Source organism: Neophocaena asiaeorientalis, unplaced genomic scaffold (genome assembly GCF_003031525.2).
Source record: "Neophocaena asiaeorientalis asiaeorientalis breed wild unplaced genomic scaffold, Neophocaena_asiaeorientalis_V1.1 scaffold14, whole genome shotgun sequence".
Lineage (NCBI taxonomy): Eukaryota > Metazoa > Chordata > Mammalia > Artiodactyla > Phocoenidae > Neophocaena > Neophocaena asiaeorientalis.
In genome coordinates, this window is record NW_020175192.1 from 3,991,550 (window position 1) to 4,012,362 (window position 20,813).

A 20,813-nucleotide genomic window follows, 5' to 3' on the forward strand; every position below is an offset into this window, starting at 1 on the left:
TAGCCATAAGTTTTAATTACGCAGAGTATGAGGGAGAGCAAATATGTTCACGATATAAGTAAAATATGCATTTATTTGCATGAGAAAATAATAAGTGTTTTTTATTTAAACATGTTACTAATTCATAAGTTGTGAGTGCTTACAATAAATTCAGTACACACATAGTACAATTCACTTAATAGTGTTTGGAATGGTTGGAAATCAGCTGATTTTCTTTATATTAGTTAGCTATTCTTAGGCCAGGTCTGTTTAAAAGCAACCTAGATTTTCAATTCTCCCAAACAGTATAGATTTTGACTTTGAAATACCCACAAAAATAACATGAAATTTAGAACTATGAAAACAAAAGTAGCTTACCCCATTTCCTCTGCATTTTGTAGTGGCATTACAATTATACCCCATTAAAGGAACTTCTTTGCAGGTTTTATTTATACAATACTAAAACAGAACAAACAATACTTCATAATTATTCACAAATTTGATGTGAAGAAAGAACTAACTATTTGCTATATACGTACAAAAGATGCTCTTGTTGAGACTTTTTATTATGTATTACTCTGATATTGGTACAAAGATTCTGGCATTCCAATACAAAAATAAACAATAATAACTTTAAGAAAACCCCCCTGAGAGTGCTTGCCTTAACATAGTTTATGTAATAAGGTCATATAATTTTGGTTTTGATACTTACAATTGGGAATTGAATTGAGAATCTCCATCAGGGGAGTTAATGTTCTGTTATGAATAATTGGTTAGATTAATATTAATGATTTGTCCCCTCAAAAACTGAAACTGGAACATAATTTATTAATTTAGTTTGGGTTTTAAATATAAATTAATATTTTGGATTATAAATTGTCATGAATCCCTGTTATAATATTGATCTGAATAATCCAGCAAGAGAAATATTTTAAATTAATTTGGATCCACTGCAAAACCCTTCTTACGTCAAAGTGGGTAATCCAGTGGTAAATTACTCACTTTTTCCCTCATTTACCTTTTTCTGTTTTTTAAACTAGGCTCCTAGCTTATGTTCTTTTGACTTCTTTAAAAATATCAGCATAGGGCTTCCCTGGTAGCGCAGTGGTTGAGAGTCAGCCTGCCGATGCAGGGGACGCGGGTTCGTGCTCCGGTCTGGAAGGATCCCACATGCCGCGGAGCGGCTGGGCCCGTGAGCCATGGCCGCTGAGCCTGTGCTCCGCAACGGGAGAGGCCACAGCAGTGAGAGGCCCGTGTACCGCCAAAAAAAAAAAAAAAAAAATTAGGTGGAGAATTTTGGAAGATGGTTCAAAATTGCCAGAGACTTTGATCATGACTATCTAGGAGATTTAAGAGTGCCAAACACCTCTGTGCACGTTTTTTTTTTTTAACTTTTTAAATATGATAAAGTATACATTATACAAAATTTACAGTTTTAACCATTTTCAAGTTTACAATTCAGTGGCATTAAGTACATTCACTTGACCATAAACCTGTGTCCCCTGCATCGGTAGGCGGATTCTCAACCACTGCGCCACCAGGGAAGGCCCTCCACCTAAATTTAATCATTTGTGCTTCCTCATCCCTATCAAGCTACACCAGCTAACACAGAATAAGGGAAAATGTACTATCTTTACAAACGCTAGTTTTTCTTATGAATCTAGACTTTTCAAATACCATTAATGTATTTCCACATATTGTTTTTTAGATGATCTGGATGAAACAGAACTATATTCTCAAAAAAGAAAAATCACATGGTTGTATCAATTAACACAGAAAAAGTATTTGACAAAATTCTGCACCTATTTATAATGAAAACAATCTGAGTGAACAAGGAGTAGAAGGGAACTTTCTCAACTTTCTTAAATGTCATATTTAAACCTACAGCTAATAAAATAGCTGATGGTAAATGACTGGAAGTTTTCCCCTAAGATCAGGAAGAAAGCAAGGGTGTCCACTCTCAAGACTCTTATTTAACATAGTACGTGAAGCTCTAGCCGGTGCAATAAGCAAGGAAAAAAATATATATGTGTAGACCATAAAAGAAAAAAAAAAAACTGTCTTTATTTGAAAATGAAGTGATTGTCTACATACAAAATTCTAAGGACTCTACCCCCAAAAAAGTTCTAGAACTAATAAAATAATGCAGCCAGGTTTTGGGTACAAGTTCAACACATAAAAATTACATTTCTATAAGCATGTGAAAGGTGAAATTAAAGACACAATATCACTTATACTTACTCCAAAGTGAATAAAGTGCTGAGATACAAGTCTAACAAAAGATGCACAACGCCTGTATCTTGAAAATTATAAAATGCTGATGATAGAAATCAATAAGCACTTAAATAATTGAAGAGGCTTAGCATATTCATGGATTGGAAGATTCAATGTAGTAAAGATATTCGTCCTTCCCAAATTAAACTATAGCTTTAACACAATTCTTATTAAATTTCTGAAAAGTTTTTTGTTGTCTCATATAAGTATATTTTACAATCTATATGGAAAAGTGCAGGGCTAAACTAGAATAGCTAAAACTGTATTTTGAAAGAAAAATAAAATGAGAAGAATCACTCTGCTTGTTATGAAAGCTTACTGAATTGCTGAAGTAATCAAGAGAATATGATACTGGTGGATGGACAGACATGCAGATTAATTTAACAATCTAGGCAACCCAAAAATAGACCCACAAAAATATACCCAATTTATTTTTGACCAAAGTACCAAAAAAATGAACCTCAACCTAAACCTCACACGTTATAAAATAAATTTAAAATTAAACAAAGACTTAAATGTAAAGCACAATATTATACATTTTTAGAAAAAAAACTGGGAGAATATCTTCATGACCTATGTTTAGATGAAGGGTTTTTAGACTTGACACAAAAAGCATGCTCTATGAAAGGATAAATTGACATCATGAAAATCAAAAGCTTTTGCTCTGTTAAAGTCTGTGAAGAGGGTACAAAAAAAGCTACAGGAGAAAATATTTGCTTTTCCATATGAGTTTCTCCATCACGTACCTTGCTTCAGCAAAGCAAGCAATCTGAGAAGGCAGGAGAAAGACAGAGAGAGAGAATGCAAAACAGAAGTCACTGTCTTTTTAAAATTAATCTTGTAAGTGACATTCCATAACCCTGCCATACTGTCTTTCTCAGAAGCCAGTCACTGTATCCAGAGCACACACAAAGGAAGAGGATTACACTGGGGTGTGAATACCAGGAAGTGGGAGCATTGGAGCATTTTAGAAGCTGTCGACCACAAGAAGCAAGTTTCCAAGGGAATAAAATTGCTGAACACAGATATAAGGACTAGCTAATTGAGTAACCATTTTAGGGTTTTGTTTTATTTTTAATCCAGCAAGTAAGTACTAAATGCCATTTACATGAAACACACTGATTTACAACTGCTGCCTTATGTTTTCTGAACTGTGTGCACTCATACTTCCAGACTGACTCACTATGCCTCTGAACCATTTGTGTTCTCCCTTTATTTTTTGACTACATGAATAGTACTACATGTATATATCAGCATAAGCTTATACATCACTATAACTGTGGTCTCCCAGTACAGACGTCTTGTTTGGTTCTCCCAAATTTCTCACACTTATATTTTGACCATACACGTAAGCGGAAGAAATATGAAAGCTCGATTATGTTTCTTTGTGAAGCAGGAAAAATTAAAAACTCAAAATTAGAATTTTATGATTTAAAACCATCAGAATTCAAAGACCTAAAGAAAAAATCACCTGTCAGTTAGTGGAATCTTGTGCTTAAAAACACATTTTCTCACATTAGGACTGATGACAGATTAACCCAAAAATCAATGTGATTGGATAACTGAGGCTTAGTTTAATTATCTTTTCAATATCATATGGGAAATAAGTGGCAGCACCAGGTTCAAGTCCATTTTGTATGATTGTGATAGTCATCATGGAATATAGTGTCTGATAATTACAGAATTTAGCACAGATAAAGATAAGTGAACATGTTTTGTTACCATTTGTGAACCACACACAGTGCCATCAGCCACATAGGCATAATCTCTTCCACCAGATCTCACTGATGACCCAATAGTTATGCATACATGTCCTTGAGTAGATGAATAAACTGCAGATCGAACATCACTTTTGTAAGTATTATTATGTGGCCAAACACAAGCCAATTTTCCACAAAGAACATCCCTGGAAAGGGAAAGCAAAAAATGTCTTATCGTGTTGTCTTTTAATGAAACAAAGTTTTAAATAAGTATTGTATTACATAAACTGTGATATGTTGTTTAATTGATAGTAAAAAACCAGAAAAATGCCACAATGACATTATTTTATGGTGCACAGCTAAATGTGAAACAATTAATTAGCACTGTAGCAGAACTGAAAACTACACACTGAACTCAAACGTTCAGACCTGCCTTCATTTCCTATTTTAGAACTCAGTTGGGAAAATTCATCACCTGCTCCCACTTTGCTAAAGCTTGACTAGTCTTCCTATTTCTCACCTAACATTTGTTGACAGTGGCTGACTTCATCTATTTACACTTTGTGTATCTTTTGAGCCCCTTCTGATTATGCTCATGGTACCTGCCATGATCTTTAGTCAGTAAATCTATTTAGTACACAGACACTCCGTTTCAATCCCAGGATTTTTCCAACCTGCTGATATTTCCAGTCATTCTGCATTCCTCTCTTGAGAATTCAGAAACTTTTAGATCCCATTTTTTGGCATAAGCATACCGAAGTTTATTCCATAAGCAGTTTATTTAGCCATTTATAATCTATCATTGGGTAGAACGCTGGCTTGTCTAAGAGACTTCCAATATTCCTAGTTTATGCCCTGGAAAATCATCGATGTCACTTCTTGCTCTTGGAATCACTCAAATCTATCAATTCTTATCCTCAGTGGAAACAACGATTCTTAGTTATTGATATGTGTCTGTGGAGCATGCATTATCTCTCCAAAAGCCTTCCCTTTAGAAATTTCATCCACTGGTCCTAAAAGACCATGGGGGGCTTTTTTCTTTTCTTTTCTTTTCTTTTCTTTTTTTTTGCCTTGTGGCTTGCAGGATTTTAGCTCCCTGAGCAGGGATTGAACCCACACCCTCTGCTGTGAAAGCACAAACTCCTAACCACTGGACCAACAGGGAATTCTCCATGGGGTGGCTCTTTAAAATCACAGGGATTAGCTTAATAGCATCAAGAAGTGAAGATTGAAATGAGAGTGGGGATTCAATACCCAAATCTCTTTCCCAGTTTTTCTCCCCTCCAGCTTAATTTTTCTAGGTTTTCAGATTGAAATAATTCTTTTGATGGTTGCTCTATTCTTTTTCTATGGAATACATCTTAAACCAATTTTGCATGGTAGGTCTTTTTCTAGTCTGGCTATTGAAATACAAACTCTTCCTCCAAAGTCTGTTCTTTCAAAATTTGCATTATGGTTGAATTCTTGGAACTGGCACAATCTGCTTAAAGCAGATGAATTGAGCTACTGAATTCCAGTCTCATCTAGTGATTTTATTTTGGGAAAATTCATGTACTATTATCATCTCAGATGAAGTCCAGATAAGTCATGCCTGCTAAGTTTCACAGTTCCTTCCACCTTTCCTTTTCCTTCTTCCATAGTAGTCTTAGACCAAGGATGGCACACATGCCTCTGGCCATCAGAGAGAGATTAAGTGTGGCTGATTTACCACCATCTCCTGTCTCTGTTGGCATCCACTGTGGTGTAACTCAGTCTGCCTGATCACTGGTGCTCTCAGTTGGTACCTAACAAAGTGTGGCTGATTATACTTTGTCTTTTAGAGATAATCAGGGTCTCTTCATGAGATCTCACTTCATTCATTCATTCATTCATTCATTCATTCATTCATTTTGTGATTCCAGAGCTCCTCTTTTAATCCATTAGTCCTCCTGTGTTGGGGCATGTGGGAAATTCTGCATTCTCTGCACGTCATACTTAACCCATAGTAAACTCATGTGGAGGCAGGTGGTGGAGGACACTTAGTCCCATTGAACTCGACACCTTCTTCGGCCATTTATAATCTTCATAAAGGAACCAAGTTGTTTTTCAACCATGCTGAGTGTGGTGCTTACCTAAGGATTTTTCAGTTTTTCTGACTGTGTCCTGGAGGTTAAAGAAAGTCCTACTTCTCCCTGGATCGCTTGACTTTAACTGAGTCTTTTTATATTCTCCTCCCACTCTCTTAGTTCTTGAAGTTGGCTCTGTTACTATTCTTTAAACCACTTCCAGGTATAATCACCAGCAAAAAACGGTACCTATGTGTAAAACTTGATGAGTTTGGGGATAAGGACACGCCCATGAAATTACTAGCATCATCAAGGACATAAACATATCCATCACTTCCCAAAGTTTCCTCCTGCCCTTTGTATTATAATTATTATTATTTTGTGTGTGCTAAGAACAATTAACAAAAGATCTACCTTCTTGGAAAAGTTTAAGTATACAATGACATATTTTTAAAGCTATGGGAACTAAGCTATATAGTAGATCTCCAGAACTGATTTATCTGCTACTGTCATTTTCTAGCTTTATTGGGGTATAATTGAAAATAAAATTATGTTATTTAAAGTGTACAAAGTGATGATTTGATACATGTATACACTGTGAAATGATTCACCCCACTGAGTGAATTAGCACATTCTTCATTTCACTTATTTATCCCATTTTTGTGTGTGAATATGTTTAAGTTCTACTCTCTTAGCAAATTTCATTTATGCAATAATTATATAATAATTGTATTGTATGATTATATAACAATTATATAGTGTTATCAACTATAGTCACCATGTTATACATTAGATCCTCAGGACTTATTCATCTTAGAACTGAAAGTTTGTACCCTTTTACCAACTTCTCCCTAGTTTCCACTGGCAACAGATTTTCTACTCTGTGTTTCTACCAGTTCATTATATTTTATTTTGAATACACATATAGTTGATACTATTCCGTATTTGACTTTCTTTGTGTGTCTCATCTCACTTAGCATACTGCCCCACAGATTCATCCCTGTTGTCACAAATGTCAGGACTTCCATCTTTTTTAAAGCTGAATATTCCATTGCCTGTATTCCACATTTTTGATCCATCCATCCCTTGATGGACACTCATTGTTTCCATACTTTGGCTATTGCTGGATCATAAAGTAGTTGTATTTTTAATTTCCATACTGTTTTCCATAGTGGCTGTACCAACTTACATTCCCACAGTGTACAAGCGTTCCCTTTTCTTCCACATCCTTGCCAGTATTTGTTATCTCTTGTCTTTTGATGATAGCTGTCTCAACAGGTGTGAGGTGATATCTCATTGTGGTTTTGACTTGCATGGTCCTCATCATTAGTGACGTAAAGCACCTTTTCGTGTACTTATTGGTCATTTGTATTTTTTTGTGGGGGGGGGAATGTCTATTTGGGTCCTCTGCTCATTTTTAATAAAGATTATCATTATCATTTTTAAAATATTTTTTGCTATTGATATGTAAGTGTTCCTTGTATGTTTTGGATATTAACCCCTTATTAGATATGTGATTTGCAAATATTGTCTCCCATTCCCTTTCATTTTGTGGATGGTCTCCAGTGCTAAGCAGAAGCTTTTTAGTTTGACGTAGTCCTAGCTGTCTAATTTTTCTTTTGTTGCTTTTGCTTTTGGTGCCTATCCAAAAAATCATTGCCAAGACCAATGTCAAGAAGCTTATCTCCTAGATTTTCTTCTAGAAGTTTTACAGCTTCAGGTCTTACATTCAAGTGTTTTTTATCTTCCACTTTGAGATGATTGTTGTATATGGTGTAAGACAGAGGTCCAGTTCAACTTTTTTTTTCCTGTGGCAATACAGTTTTCCCTACACCATTTATTGGAAAGTCTATTCTTTACCCATTTTATAATCTTGACCCCTTTGTTGAAAATTAACTCACTGTGTATGTATGTGTTTGTTTCTAGGCTATTCTGTTTCATTGATATATCTCAGTTTTATGCCAGTATAATGCTCTTTTGATTATTACAGCTGTATTATATTAAATAGAAGTGACAAGAGAAGGCATTATTGTCTTTTTCTTAATCTTAGGGGTGATACTCCCAGCTTTTACTGTTAAGTACACTATTAACTGTGGGTTTGCCATATATAACTTTCATTATGTCAAGGTACAGTCTTTCTACTCTAATATGTTGAGAGTTATTATATTGAAAGGATGTTGAAATTTTTCAAATGCTTTTTCCGTACCTACTGAGATGACCATATGATTTTTATCCTTCATTTTATTAATGTGGTGTATCACATTCATTGATGTGTGGATATTGAACCATCCTTGCATCCCTGGGATATTTCCTACTGGATCATGGTGTATGTTCTTTTCAAAGTACTGTTAAATTTGTTATTAAAAAAATTTTTTTTTGCATCTATGTTCATCAGGGATATTGGCCTGTTATTTCTCTTCTTGAAATGTCCTTGTCTGTCTTTGGTATTAGGGTAATACTAGCCTTGTAAAAAGAGTTTGGAAGTGTTCTTTTCTAATTTTTGGAAGACTTTCACAAGAATTTGTTAATTCTTTTTTTAAATGTTTGGTAGAATTCCCCAGTGGACTTGTTTGTTGGGAGGTTTTCAATTGCCAGTTCAATCACCTTATTTGCTATTGGTCTGTTCAGATTGTCTGTATAGTAGATATAGTATAGCCAGTATTTCTCCCTACAGGGAAAAACTGGGTAATGGGCATTTTTGCCTGCTTCTTATGTACCGGGCCTGGGGGTATAGCAGCAGAGTGTGTATGTGTAGGGGTGTTCCTGTGTCCATTAAGAAGTGCTTATTTGATTTCTACAATAAATGGGACTCATTAATGGAAGTGCCATTGATTAACAGTGCCAACCTGTTTGGAAGCCTGTTTCTTGGGTGTTAACCGCAAAAGCTGTGGTGCAGACATGTGTACAAGCTTCCAGCAGAAGATACTGGTGATTTGAATTAGGCTACAGGGAGATGCTGGAGGAGGAGGCTGCTGGCATTCCTGGTCCCTGGGCAGGATCAAAGGCAGGCCTTAGAAGCTTTTTCAATTAGAAGGCTGATTCTCAGTCAATAGCTTTTAAAGCATGCACACAGACCCCTTTCCAGGTAAGACTGGAGATGGGCATTTTTGTCTGCTCCTTCTGTGCTGAACCCTGGGGGCATATTTGTGAATGGAAGTCCCTTTGGCTATCAGAGCAAGGTGACTTGGGGATCTGACCCTCAGGCAGCAGTGCAAAAGCTGGGGTGTAGAAATGTGTACAAGTTCTTTATAGGGAGATACTGGTGACTTGGAGTGGGCTACAAAGGGATTGCAGGGAAAGTGTCTATCAGTTTCTCGAGTCTCTGGGGAAGATTGCAGTCAGCTCCTAGATGTGTGCTAAATTAGAAACCTGACCTTCAGGTAGCAACCTTCTTAGTATGCAGATGGAAGCCTTTCAGGGAAAGACTAGGAGACGGGTGATTTCATCTGTTCCCTCTGCACTGAGCCCACTTTCTACCTTCAGTAAGAAATATTAAATTTCTCTTAGTCTAGTCTCCTTACTAACACACTAGAAGGGAAAAAAATAAGAAAAAAGAGAACTGAATTGCATAGAAGGAAAATACACATAATGTTATTTGAAAATATTCTCCAGATATACGATTTACTGTCCACTACTATTTAGTGTCTCTTGACAAGAAATATATAATTTTTATAACTCAATGAAACAATCATTTTCTATATACATACTTCTGTTCACAAGGTAATGGTTGGGAGTTTTTAAAACCACAGTTTCCAAGACTATTACGCAGAGAATTAACTTCTTCAAAACAGGCAAATGGAGCACCTTGAGCACCTTAAAATGAAAATATGTCCTAAATTATTATTCTTGATGCAAGTAAAACATTTGTCAATAAAATACTAATGAAACTCATTGCATAAGCAAAAAAAATCATGGTCTTGATCATGCTATTTTTTAAATTTTTGTCCCTGTGTGTTCCCTGTCAATGCAAGTGGAAAGAAACAATTGTCTTATCTGACAGAAAATAGAAAATTATTATATCTATTGTAGTAAATTATGTTATGGTTAAAAATAATTTGCTGACCCCTCCCTGTGGGAATGCATCCTTCCTAGTCCAATGTACCTCGGGCTTGACCTTGTAACTTGCTCTGCTTAAAGAAATGAGAGATTTGAGATGTCAGTTGGGGCAAAACCGTCAGAACTAGTAGATTGAGTGCCATATTCCCTTTTTTTTCTCTGATGGGGGACAAGCAATGTTTCAAGTAGAGGCTCATCAGTCAGTATGGGTGTCATAACGAAGAGTAAGTGTATTAGATATGGAAATCGCAGAGGTTTGAGGTTCATTTCCATTTCAACAAACACAGGAACTGGTATGTGGATGTGTAATTCTACTGCAAAATATGCCTAAAATGTGGCATTGTAGTTGAAGCCTGGCAGTAGGGGGCAAGAAGGAGAGTAATGCACGCTGTGCAATGCTGAAACTTCTGGAGAATGTGTCTTGGTTACTCTTGGCTGAATGTGACCAGATGGTACAAATACTCAAGAGAGAGATAAGGGAAACTCAGATAAGAATCAGTTATTTCAGAAACGGTAATAAAAAGAAATAGAGAAACTTCAGAAACGTGTCCACCCTACAGGCACTGGGGTGGAGGATGACGGATGCTGGCTGCTGTAACCTGGCTAAGTCATTGTGTCTATGTGATTGTTCTGTGTCTAATCCATGGTGGGTGCTTCTCTGGTGGGTATTAACCTGGTGGATTAATACAAAGATCTTCACATTTTTTGTTCATGTCCATGTGTCTATCCACTTACTTCTATCCCAGAACTCTTGGCTCTAATCTTCCAATCTTCCAACATCCAGGCTTCCCACCGGCCTGCTTGGCCCTTTGTCACTGCCCACGGGTACCCCCCTGATCCAAACTCTGGCCATTTCTCCTTCACGGGAAATGGATGACCACGTGGTCAAAATCTTTTAAGGCATCCTCCCAAGTGAGGCTGCAGTGTGGCTACTGTCTTTTTTCAACTTATAACCAGTACTGAGCCAACACACCTGTATAAACAAGGCTGGGCTTTTTCCTCCTGCATCTGCTGCCCATGATGAGAGCCCATGTATCTGCTGGTCAGAGCCGAGGAAGAAGCAAAGGTGGAAGAGGGTAGAAAGACATACTGATCTAGATTTCCTGTTCATGAATTTGTCTTCTGCCCTCTCTTTTTCCTGAGCTTGAATCCAGATGAACGAATGACTTCTATCTATTGAACCGTCTAACTCAGTGGATTTGACATAACTGAGCTTATGATGCATAGTTCTCAACAATTGGTCACTTGATGTCCGAAAACCAGGTTTTTTACCTCTACAGGGGCCGGTAGTGTGCCCAGAGTTGTTCTGTCAAATTGGTATAATTTTCCAGTTTAGATGGCACAGCTCTGCTCTAGAACCCCAGGGAACTGCATTGTTATTCTCCCGAGAGGCCTGGTAGAAGCCCCACACGGCATTTTTCTTTTTCTCATAACCCACACTTCTGGTATTGGATTTCTCTGTTTTATGATTAAAAATGCAGGGCTGTCTGCACTGCAGCTTGGATATGCTGCAGAGGCCTTTCCTGCTTTTACCTCCCTCGATATTAGCAATGTTTCAGGCCAACCAGTAAATGGAATCAAGCGGCACTTCCCCATCTACTGCCTCGAGAACACACAGAGGCCTACCAGGTACTGGACTTGTTTCTCTGTCATATGAAATGCAAGATACATACAGTTTGTCTTCTACTTTGTAGAGGGTGTCAGGTCATGCCTCTGATCACTGGACTCCTAAAATTTTACTCATGTGATGGGTTCCTAAATATTTCTTGAGTCTTAGCTCCTGCCCCTCGTAGTACATGCATTTTACCTAGTCCTCCAACATTCTAGCTACACTTTGCTTATTTAGCCGGGTTAATACAAAAATCAATGATAAGGTGGATCAAAGTGACATTTTCTGGGATGTCCAAATCTCTTCACCTACATTATGACTGAAGGCAGGAGAGAGTAAACACAGCCCTGGAGCAAAACCCTAAATTAAAGACATGTGAATTCCATGTGAATGCAAACTGCTTCTAATTCCCTTTTCAGATAGGAATAGGAAAGAATATATTTGCCAAATCAATGGCTATACTCCTACCACATATTGGAGGTCACGCTGATCTGCTCTAGCATAGACACCACACTGGCAGCGCGGGTGCGTTACTTAATCTACTACTTGCCTGCATTTGCAATAGATTACTATTATCTTCCAGGGACCATCTGGTTTCTGCAGGGTCAACTTAATGACCCAACTGGGTCATTAAATGTAGATATTATATAGCCAACCACGTCTGCATCCTTTAGATCTTTAAGGGAAGCAATAATTCCTGGAAAGGCTATCTCCATGGCCTTACCAAACAGACCAAGGAGCTAATGATGGCACTGCACAAAATACCATCATGTCAACCCCAATGATACACTCTAGGACTGAGAAGGGATTACCAAATGGACTTGTGGACCTGGTGGACCCGTTATAAACTGAAACTTGGCATGGACTCTATTTGTTCTCTGACCCCTCAAAGTCCCTGCTCTCACAGAGAGACCATGATGAAACTGGGTTTCCAGGTACACACGCCAAATCGGACCTTGTCCACCAGTTTCCAAAATGCTTGGTTATTTCCCTTTCCCCAGTGAACAAACCCCTGATTAAATGGTTGTAGGTCCCATTTGGGGGTGCACTAGGAGAACTGTTCACATGTATATTTGCCAAAGTGTTGTGTGGTTTTCCTTCCGGGCTTTTTAGTGCCCATTCAGTCAATGGTTCTGAAAACTGGCAAAGACAAATAACATTTTCAAATACAAATGAGCCTTGAAAAAGCAAAAAACAAGAAACAACCAAATAAAAAGTAACATCCTAAAAACACAGCATACAGAAAATCGCACTGACCTGTCATTTATGAGAGATCATAGCTCTGCAGCTCTGGCTAAAATTTGGTTAAGTCAACTAATCTGAAACTTGTTACTAAAGACAAGTTTCAAATAATTAGAAAGACAATACGAATCACATACCATGTATTTGGTACAGACTATAAACCTTGTATTACAGCTGGACAAATAACTGAAATTTGGTGTTATACTACCTTTACTCAATTAGCAAATGATTATATTTGAATGTCAGTAATTTTGATCTATTCAAATTTAATTTAATTCTTCTAAAAATACAAAATCATGTTGGAGTATTATGAATAATGACTGTCTAAAAAGCAAGCATATATGCATGAGTCATGCATACATGCATGAGCTTTTGAGTTAGTCTCAAAAACTGTTTAAAAAGCAAAATATAAAAATGAATTTTGATCAGTTGCCTAAGACTACTGTTATCCTAGCAGTTCTTCCGTGAGGAAATATGATTATATGTGAATGAAATTCACTCTGAACTTTTAAAGTTTCAGGCCATTAAAATTAGATTATGAATGTGTAAAATAAAAGGAAATGAAGTAAACTTTCAGAATCTACTGACTTGCCATTCCAATCTCTATATACATAAATACAGCTCCTAATTTGAGCTGTAAACATGGATTTTTGCCCAGGTAGCTAAAACCAAAAATCAAATTGTGAGGAAAGGAATGTACAATATTATCCTAGAAAATCTGAAACACTCCTACAAAAACTAACCTTCTTTCATTCCAAGTTAATCTTTATTGACCTTGTGATTCAGGTTCTTCCACTTCTAGAGTTGTGTGATATGTATTATTTCCTACAGAGGGATCCAAATTTAAGGCAAAAGAAATATGTAAGACAGGCCCCTCCAAGCCTCCGCCCAGGTGCCCTGGGACCTGGCACCTCCCATCAGTGGGCCAATGCCAGACCCAGGACCCCACAGGCCTTGCAGTCCACCCAGAGGGTACCCTTTGAGCATACAGCTCCGGAGAACAGAAGGGAGTGTGCTGCTGGGCCCCAGAGAAAGTGTGTGACAAAATGTAACCAACCCACCTAATACATAGAAATAAAAACAGAGAATCAGGCAAAATGAGGCAAAGAAGGAATATGTTCCCCCAGAAGAAGAACAAAACAAAGTGGAGATAAGCAGTCTTCTTGATAAAAGAGTTCAAGGTAATGATCATATTAATACTAATATTAATTTTAATTTTAACACTTAACTTTGTGTTGGAAAACTGTCAAGTCACAGTGGAAGATAATGTTTCTAAAACTCAAATTTTTAGTTGAAAGTCTGAGTTTTACCCTTAGCAACAAATTCTGCCAGTTGTTTTCCTTGAAGTCACAGGCTCACCTCACTCATTTTTGATAAAGTGTCTGCCAAACACTCAACTCTTATAAACATAGTTTGTCTCAATTATGATTTTAAGTAAAAATGGTGTTCCATGACACAAGTGGCTAGTTCAGCTCACAAATCAACCAACTGCACAGGTGCTTTCCCACGTCTTCCCGTATGCAACAGAAGTGCTTTTTGTATCCTTCCCACGTATCATGCAGAATATTAAGACGATAAGATGCACTCAGAACTGAGGCTTAATAAAATTACTAATTTCTACTGCTTCATCAAAGACAAGAAAAAGAGAAATATATAAGAAAGAGCGATACCTTTTCCAAGTATCTTGGCACACTGGTTATCGGTAGTTTGGCATCGTCCATTGTAACAGTACGCAGTTCCCAACCTGCACAATTGGCCATTCATTGCATACGTGTCAGGAATGCAATTACTGGAAGTCCCATTGCAATACTCGGTAAAATCACACTCTTGATCAACACTTTTTCTGCAGGGAGTGCCTGCTACTGATATCTAGGAGGAAAATGAAAATCATGTCCCGTGAATGGCTATTCTCAATTACTTACTGAAGAGAAAATGAGGTGTGTCTGATTATTGATAGCTGAGGGAATAACAGAGACCGAAGGCTGAGTAGGAAAAGGCAGGTGCAGTATTCATGATGAAGCCTGAAGAAAAGTAACTGTCTCAAAGGACAAAAGGACCCCTCCAACAGAGCTTTGTGTTCTACACTGAGAGGCCATCAGACTAACCAGCATTTGGAGGGAGACTACACAGATTAGTTTAAACATACTTGTTCCTCAAAATTGGAGAAACATTGCCTCTACCATTTTCTTCTTGGAGAGACCCAGGAGACAAACTAGCGGGTTTCATAGACACTACTATATTTAAAATAGATAACCAACAAGGACCTACTGTATAGCACAGGGAACTCTGCTCAATATTCTATACTAACCTAAATGGGAAAAGGATTTGAAAAATAAGACATATATGTATATATATAACTGAATCACTTTGCTGTACACCTGCAACTAACCCAGCATTGTAAATCAACTATAGTCCAATATAAAATAAAAATTAGAAAAAAACTACCTGGTTTCAATCTCTTGCTTGGACTTTTACTAGCTTACTTGTGTGGGCGAGACACATAATCCCTCATTTGTAAACTTAGGATGATAATCATTCCCTCATAAGGCTCTTGTTAGTATTAAACTGAATTAATGTAAAAACTGCTTAGAGCAACACGTGGTAAACAATGTATGGAATAGCTATCGTCATCAGTGTCGTTGTCACCATTGTTATATTTATTATTATCTGAGAGCCAAAAGTCCTCCTTGCATAGCTCAGATAAAGAGTACATTTACGGTCATATTTTTATGCCCTGCTGACTAAATCAGTCATCCATTGCCTTCCATAGTGAAGTTCACCACGTCCAAATGCTGACCCAATATGTATGTTGAAGTCACACACACACACACAAACACACACACACACACACACACTCACACTCTACAATCCAGTTTGATTGACTTAATACTTTACAGACTGAGACAAAGATGAGGAATAAACGAATGAAATGGCATCTTATAAAGGATGACATAAAAAAGAAACTCTTTCAACCTAGAATTCCATTTTTTTTTTTTTTTTTTTTTTTTGGTACGCGGGCCAAAAAAAATATATATATATATATATATGTTTAAAAAATGAATGTGAAATAAAGACTTTCCTAGGCAAATAATAACTGAGAGAACTGATTCAGCAGACAGAAATTACAAGGAATAGTAAAGAGAGGTCTTCAGACACAAGGAGTATGGTACTAAACAGAAATTTACAGAAGAAAATAAAGAGACCCAGAAAATGGAACAAATGATGTTAATTATAAAATTCTGTTTTCCTCATCTTACTTGCTCTAAAAAAATAAGACTATATAAAGCAAAGAGAGTAACAATGAATTTTGTGTTTATAGTATGTAGGAGTGTTCTTTTATATAAAATCCATTCTCTATACATGAGGTGGTGTATTACATGAAACCAGACTCTGATCAAAGATTTGTAAACTCTGGGACAACCAATAAAATGATTTTTAAAGTTTAAATAATAAACCAGTAGCGAAGTTTAAATAATAAAGTTTAAATAATAAACCAGTAGCAAAGATAAAATGGAATCATATGTTGTATAGTTTTAGAATTTATATTTAGTTTGCAGACCAATGGTAAGGCTCATGAATGGCTATTGGGAATTCAAAATAGTATAGCCATTTTGGAATACAGGTTTTCAGTTTCCTATAAAATTCCATAGACACTTACTATATGACCCAGCCATTTCACTTATAGGTATCTATCTAAGTGAAAAAAAAACCCCTCATATTCATACAAAATCTGCTTATAATATTTTTATAGGAGCTGTATTTTCACCACCCAAAACTAAAAACAACCCAAATGTCCCCAATTAGGGAATGTATTAACAAACTGTGGTGCTGCCTTAAAATACTTGCAATACTATTCAGCAGCAAAAAAGGAATGAATTACTGATAAATATAACATAAATGAAGCCCGAATGCACTATGCTAAGATACCTAATTACAGTGTTTACTCATATCATTCAATAAAATGTCAGTTGCTTTTGCAAAATTAGAGATGCAGAAAACAGATCTGATGTTACCAGGGTCTGTGGGTGGAGGTGTGAATTGACCAGAAAGGGGCATGGGGGGGGGGTGGTGAGATTTGGAGGCAGCGGTGATGAAATCGCCTATCCTTTGTGGTGTTAGTTACAAGACTGAATATGTTTGTCATAATACTCAGAAGTATTCACTAAAAGAATTTTACTATAATAAAATATACCCTAATTGAAAAAATGGGCAAAAATAATATATGGGATTTTTATGTATATGTAATTTACCAGAACTGGAATTAAAATATTTTGCATTATAGAACTTGCTTTCTTATCCAAACATATGTCTTGAAGATCATAGCATATTACTGCACTCAATTTAGCCTGCATTTATTAACTCTTGTACAATTTACAATAATTTATGTAATCATTCCAATACCAGTAAATATTAAGTTTGCCTTTATGGTTTGCTATTGCAAATAATCCTGAAATTAATATTTTTTTCCTGAGCTTTCCACATATGGTCATGTTTCTAGGGTATATATATAAGAGAGAAACTCATGATGATGAATTAACTTGATAATTTATACTCTATTCAAAGATATGCAAAAATTGCTCAGGAAAGGAATTATAACAATTCAAAATTCCACAAACACTATGCAGAAAAGAGCTCTATCCCCATTTCTTAGACAATATCTGGCATTGTTGTTTTTAAGATTGCCATTTGGATGATACTGTGTTATCATTTTTATTTATGTTTATCTTAATTACTGCAGATGATCCGTGAACACATGGAGCAATTCTACTTTTCATTGTTGTAAATTGCCTGGGCACTCCCTTTGCCTGTGTGTGTGTGTGTGTGTGTGTGTGGTGTGTGATTCGACTTTTACTTATTAATGTGTGATGGTTCTTTGCATATTCTCTATGCTACACATTTTGTTGGCTATGCATGTTATTTTTTTTAGTCATTTACCATTTATTTGACTTTACAATTGCATTGAGAGTTGATTTTTTTTTGTATAGCAGTGTATATGTTTATTCTACTCTTTATCTGATAAATTAGAAGATGGTAAACTGTGGTTTCAACATAATAGAATAATCAGTACTAATCTGAGATGCCTTCTCTATCTCATCGTAGGTGTCCTTATATACCTGTGGTTGTTTATGCACTCTTTACTTTGTTCCCCTGAATTATTTCTAGAGTCCTTCTATCAAGTCAATTAATATAGCCTTCTATTATCACAGTTCAATTTCCAACATAAATGTTGGAAACTTACCTCACATTTTGATGTACAGCATGATCCAGAACCACATTTTACTGAGCCTTTCAGTTTACATGTATTATAATCACAGCAGTTCTTAAACTGACATTCCTAAAATTTCATAAGAAGAAATGCTATTTTAGTTCAACCACTTAACAGTTCTTGTTTCTCAGCGTCTACTTAATACTCTCTTGTGTTCAACTTTTCAACTACACAATATACTTATATTCAGTGAAGCTTTACTATTTCTAGAATACCCAAAGGCACATACAACTATAAGAACTAAATAAATAACATCTAAAATAGTAGTTGATCATTTACATTTACTGCCGAAAATATTTGGTAATTAATTCATAAGTTGCCAACATGGAAACATATCATCTGAATTCCTAAGAGGAAACTATCCCCAATTGTCTTTTTAGTAATTTGTTTAGTAAAGTTTCTCTTTGTGAATAAATAAAGCTAAAGTAGAGTTAGGCAATATATATAATAAAAATGCATTTAATATAGTAATCATGTGCCATGTTTTACTACAATGGAAATAAAAAAGGATATGTCAACATATGTATTTTTACAAGGTAAACGGCAGTTAGCTGTTACTCAAATTAGGTGATAATTTAAATAAAGTTAACCAACCAAAAAAAAAATTTTTTTAAGATGTTGGGAGTAGGAGTTAATTAATTAATTAATTAATTTTTGCTGTGTTGGGTCTTCGTTTCTGTGCGAGGGCTTTCTCTAGCTGTGGCAAGAGGGGGCCACTCTTCATCGTGGTGCGCGGGCCTCTCACTATCGCGGCCTCTCTTGTTGCGGAGCACAGGCTCCAGACGCGCAGGCTCAGTAGTTGCGGCTCAAGGGCCTAGTTGCTCCGCGGCATGTGGGATCCTCCCAGACCAGGGCTCGAACCCGTGTCCCCTGCATTAGCAGGCAGATTCTCAACCACTGCGCCACCAGGGAAGCCCCAAACCAAATATTTTTTCATGTAAATACATTGCATTTATACAATTCTTTAATATTTTTATATTCTTAAAAAAGTTTTAAAAATCAAATATTTTCCATTTTCCATTTTCTCAAAAATCTGTTTCAAAGATATTGTCCTTAATAGAAGGTAAGATTCTTCTTCATTTAAAATTTTCCAAATGTTTCCAATTTTTCACGTTTATGTGAATAGCTATGTATTTATAAATATTCCCATTATAGAAATAACATAGAATATATGGAGTAAAAGTTGAAGCTGTGGTTATACCCCACAGATTCTCCAGGGGTAATCACTGTGTATATTTCAGTGTTTAATGTTCCAAAGTCCAATATCACTATATGAGTGGATGTGTGTGTATATATTCTTTCATGAAAAGTAAACCAGGATGCAAGCCCAGACATGTTTATCAAGACTTATTATGAGCAATCAGTTTAATTTATAACAAGGTAACTGTGCCATTTTTTATTATTTCTCTGATTACTAGTGCGTTTGAACATGAATTTGCATTTTGTACAATTTTATTTATGAATTAAATAATCATCGCACAGTTTTCACCATTTTGCATAGGGATTTTTGTTTGTTTTCCTCTTTTCCTTTTAAATAGTAGGAGCAGCTTTTTTATAATCTCCAATTACCTTTTTTCTCTTCTATATGTTGATAACATTTCTTTGCAGTCTATTGTTGATCTTATCAGTGGTGTCTGTCATTTTCTGTAATTTGTAACATTCTTCTTCCTTTGTGACTATTGGGCTTTATGTCTCATCACCAAGACCTCCATTATGCCAAGACTATAAAATATTATCAATACTTTTATTTTATTGCTTTTTAAAACTTATAGATTTTTTTTTCTGAAATGTATTCCTCTATATTTTGTGGAGTATTTACTCCAGTATTTATTACTGGTCACCTTATTTGTGAATACAGGAACAAATAAATGTACACACCTGCATGTGTGTGGGTCGGTGCAAAAACAGAGCTTCCACTTGTGTAAAATGGGGGATATTTATGAAGATATAGGTGTGAATGCCATTCTGCCAAAAACTACCTGGAACACATCTGAGTTGCAAAAGTTGGATTTATTACTAGTTTCCGGAAAGGAAAACACACACCATGGGGAACTGTATATACCTCAGTGAAAGGATCTAATTATAGGATCTGGGCTCCTTTTAGGTGATTTGGGGAGGGTTTAAAAAAATCTAGACTTTGCTAGACTAGATACTGTCAGAAACCAGGGGTTCATCTATAGTTGGGTATTTTAATAATTCTTATCTAGACGAAGAAAGACTGTACTGATGCTAGGGTTGAAATTGGTAAAGGAATTACTCCTATTAGCCAGGAAAGGATGGTGTTTGGTCATTATTGTGACTTGGACAATTTTCAGGTTTTACCGTCCTCAGACATAAAGTGAATGCCCTTGCTTAAAGAGTGGCCTTGCATTTTTTCCTTCATCCATTATGGTTACAGATGTTGACCTTGTATACAATTGTTTATTTTCAAAAGGAGAACACTGCTGCCTGTCTGTGAATGCCAGGCCAGCTCTTAGCAACACAGAGGCCCAGCTGATAATAGGTCAGATCCTACATGTCAAGGCTTGTTTCTCCCTTACTCATACGGAATGGTTCGGATTTATAGATAAACCCTTATGACATTAACTATTTCCACCCTGGAAATAAAATGTCATATATCTATATAACTTTTTTTTTTTTTT

The 20,813-nt window shown here is 36.2% G+C and overlaps 1 protein-coding gene across 1 annotated transcript in view; it reads right to left on the minus strand.

The window, feature by feature from the left end:
• Positions 1 to 20,813, minus strand: part of ADAM18 (ADAM metallopeptidase domain 18) — a 90,989-nt gene that overhangs the window by 11,970 nt on the left and 58,206 nt on the right. Inside the window, exons 15-19 of the mRNA XM_024764959.1 lie at positions 18,145 to 18,240; positions 14,576 to 14,774; positions 9,706 to 9,811; positions 3,976 to 4,159; positions 358 to 438 (exon numbers count right to left, since the gene is read on the minus strand). Of these exons, the coding sequence (XP_024620727.1) occupies positions 358 to 438; positions 3,976 to 4,159; positions 9,706 to 9,811; positions 14,576 to 14,774; positions 18,145 to 18,240 (666 nt within the window). The remainder of the gene's footprint in view (positions 1 to 357; positions 439 to 3,975; positions 4,160 to 9,705; positions 9,812 to 14,575; positions 14,775 to 18,144; positions 18,241 to 20,813) is intronic.